The sequence below is a fragment of the Odontomachus brunneus genome, unplaced genomic scaffold (assembly GCF_010583005.1).
Source record: "Odontomachus brunneus isolate Ranch 3 - 2012 unplaced genomic scaffold, Obru_v1 Obru_scaffold_420, whole genome shotgun sequence".
NCBI classification, from domain to species: domain Eukaryota; kingdom Metazoa; phylum Arthropoda; class Insecta; order Hymenoptera; family Formicidae; genus Odontomachus; species Odontomachus brunneus.
In genome coordinates, this window is record NW_022639870.1 from 34,054 (window position 1) to 35,614 (window position 1,561).

The 1,561-nt window shown below is 57.5% G+C and overlaps 1 protein-coding gene across 1 annotated transcript; it reads left to right on the forward strand.

The window, feature by feature from the left end:
* The first annotated feature begins 568 nt into the window (after positions 1–568).
* Positions 569–1,321, forward strand: LOC116853663. Its single transcript, XM_032834823.1, has one exon. It carries the CDS (start codon positions 569–571, stop codon positions 1,319–1,321), a length of 753 nt encoding a protein of 250 aa, XP_032690714.1.
* Positions 1,322–1,561: the final 240 nt, after the last annotated feature.

Sequence of the window (1,561 nt, forward strand, 5' to 3'; positions counted from 1 at the left end):
CTGCATAGTATGATGGAGAGAGGGTGTGGTTTGGGGATTGTGGCTGAACCATGGTGATTCCCCCGGAGGACCCAGCGTGGTTCGGCTCCCGAGACAGGAGAGGCCTTGCTGCCATAGTGTGGAGACCTGGCCTGAGTTCCCCTCGTTGCTCCCTTGTGGAGGTCGGAGAACTCTACGTGATGGTGAAGTGGGGCATATCATGCTGGTGGGGATATATCTCCCCCCTAGAAGCAGTATGAGCCTGGCAGAGGCCGAGGATGTACTGGAACGGGTTGGCGGGGGTATACGACGGTGGGGATCTTCCCGACCCCTGTTAGTTGGCGGAGATTTCAACGCCTGGTCACTGGCGTGGGGTTCCAGAAAAGAAAACCCCAGGGGAGGGGCTCGTCTGCGAATGGGCAGCGGGCCTGGGGCTTTGCCTTCTCAATCAGGGGGCTAAAAGCACATGCGTGCGGTGGCAGGGGGAGTCCGTGGTGGATCTCACCTGGGCCTCCCCCTCTGCCGCAAGGCTGGTGGAGGGGTGGCGGATACTGAAACATCTAGCGATCATCTGTATATTGAAATTAAGATGTCCGTCACACCCCAAATCAAGAGACTGGGGCACTCCGCTAACAGAAGGAGGTGGGCGGTGTCCAAAATGGATACGGACATCTTCAAGGCGGCATTGGCTGTGGCTACATGGAGGATAGACGCGATAGACCGGAGGACTGTTGCGGGAAAGATGGAATGGCTCCGGGGCATAATGACGGATGCATGTAACGCGTCTATGCCCCGGGTCACCCCGCTGCAGAGAAGGACTGCGTATTGGTGGACATCTAAGATAGCCCAATTACGTGAGATTGCCACTGCGGCGAGGAGAAGACTCTCGCGAGCTCGACGGAGACATAATGGGGGTCTACCGGGCATCGAGTTAATTTACCATCAGTACAGGGGGGCCAGGAAGGCCTTAACCACTGAGATTGCTCGCCAGATGGAAAGGTCCCATCGGGAACTTTTAGAGGGGCTTAATAGGGACCCTTGGGGGCGCCCATATAAAATGGTAATGAATAAACTTCGTGCCTGGGCGCCCCCACTGACGGAGTCCATGGATCCTGAGACTGTTGAGTTGATTTTGGACGCTCTCTTTCCGAGAGGGACTGTTTTGCCCCCCCTTGGAATTGGGAGCGTGGGGGAGTTGGGAGCATCCCCTAGGGAGGATGTTCGAGTTACCAGGGAGGAGCTGAGGATGGCGCTGAGGCGTATGAGGACACAAAAAGCCCCTGGGCCCGACGGGCCCGGCGTGGAGGGTGGCATTCCCAGAAATGGAGGACATTCTAGGTAGTATTTTCACGGAGTGCCTCAGGGCGGGGTACTTCCCAGATGCGTGGAAGAGAGCCCAAGTAATCCTAATCCCCAAGCCGGATAAACCTGCGGACTCTCCATCGGCATACCGCCCGATCTGCTTGCTGGACGAGATAGGGAAGCTATTCGAAAGGGTTATCGTTAACCGCCTCGTCCGGCACCTGTCTCGGGAGGGGGGGACTGGGGATTTGAATGAGGGCCAGTATGGCTTCCGGGGGGG

Bases quoted from the DNA above. Each gene is read 5' to 3' on its own strand.
- LOC116853663 (XM_032834823.1), top strand. From the start codon at position 569: ATGTCCGTCACACCCCAAATCAAGAGACTGGGGCACTCCGCTAACAGA.